This window comes from Myotis davidii, unplaced genomic scaffold (genome assembly GCF_000327345.1).
Source record: "Myotis davidii unplaced genomic scaffold, ASM32734v1 scaffold106, whole genome shotgun sequence".
Taxonomy (NCBI): Eukaryota; Metazoa; Chordata; class Mammalia; order Chiroptera; family Vespertilionidae; genus Myotis; species Myotis davidii.
The window spans coordinates 154400-155781 of NW_006297290.1; the positions used below are offsets into that span (position 1 = coordinate 154400).

General features: G+C 29.5%; 1 protein-coding gene across 1 annotated transcript in view; it reads right to left on the bottom strand.

Moving 5' to 3' along the window:
* Positions 1 to 1382, bottom strand: part of LOC102755783 (sulfotransferase 1 family member D1) — a 36578-nt gene that overhangs the window by 13540 nt on the left and 21656 nt on the right. The window contains exon 4 of the mRNA XM_006773097.2: positions 338 to 435. Coding sequence (XP_006773160.1) covers positions 338 to 435 — 98 coding nt within the window. The remainder of the gene's footprint in view (positions 1 to 337; positions 436 to 1382) is intronic.

The following is a 1382-nucleotide window of genomic DNA, read 5'->3' on the forward strand; positions in this document are numbered from 1 at the left end:
TTATTTATAAATTGCAATGACACTGAATTCATGAATAAGCAGTTCTGGAGTATTTAAATATCTATTGTTTACAAGTGGACAGTGAAAGGATTTAGACAGAAAGGTATTTTAGAGAAGGGGAAACCTGAGAGAATCTTATGGCTTGGGCACTGAGTATTAGAAATCCCTTAGCTATAGCAGTGAAATCCATTGGTATATTTTGATCTTTAATATATGGACCACATTATTGTTTTTTTACAATGATTTACCCAGGGGTTGAAAACTCATCTTAATTCCTACATAATTAGTAAAAGAAATTACAACACAAATAAGAATCTTTTTATTTAAATTTTGCTACCTTGCAGTTATTCTTCCAAAATGAAGAAGGAAGAAGTTGAACAGGCAAGTGTGTTTTCACTAATCGAGGAGACTGCATTTTTTTCAAATCCTCAATGCCTATAAGCATAAAAGTTAAATTACATTATAAATGTGGAATCATAAAGGTCAATTACAATATAATCTAAGACTTTGTAAACTTTAACCCCATTATATGGCTTGAAATGATTATATGGCTAAATGACCTCATATAAATCTACATGAGATTAAAAAATGATTAATTTTGGTTAGTTAGGCTGTTTTATTGCCTATGAATTGTAGAGTTTATTATCTTCGTATTATATATAAAATCTTCATGTATAATATCTGATGAGACAGAAACAGCAGTAGGTCAAGATGTCTAAATTTTTCCTTCATTTATCTTCTTATATGCCTCATTTACAATGTGAGAAAATGGAACTAGAGAGTTTCAAAATCCCCTTTCTTCTTTATTTTTTGGCATTTTAATATATATTTTTAAATTTATTTTTTAATTACAGCTGACATACAATATAATATTCATTTAGGTGTACAACATAGTGATTAGACATTATAATATCTTTTAAAGTGATCACCCTGGTTTAAGTCTAGTACACTTTATATCCCATGACTATTTTTATAACTGGCAATTTGTTCTTCATCCATTTCCAGCTTCCTTGAGATCAAATTAAGCTATGAGGTTCATGGCTAATTTAAAAAATTTTAATAATGTAAGACTTTATGACAATGTAATAATGTAAGATTTTTTTTCAAGCGCTAAGAAAAAGGGGGGTCGACTCAATATTACACCTGAAAATTTTTTTTTCAAGCACTAAGAAAAAGGTGGGTCGACTCAATATTACACGTGAATAGTTTGCGGCCTAATCTGCATAGGCTTGAGCAACGATTCATAGAACAAAAGAGACCTAAATTCAACATTTTTCTTCTTGAGTGTGTAAAGATCAGCTAACTAGCAGTAGATATGATTCTATATTGAATCAAACACTGAATATTTTTGTGTGTAATGATCACCAAATATTCAAATGTTA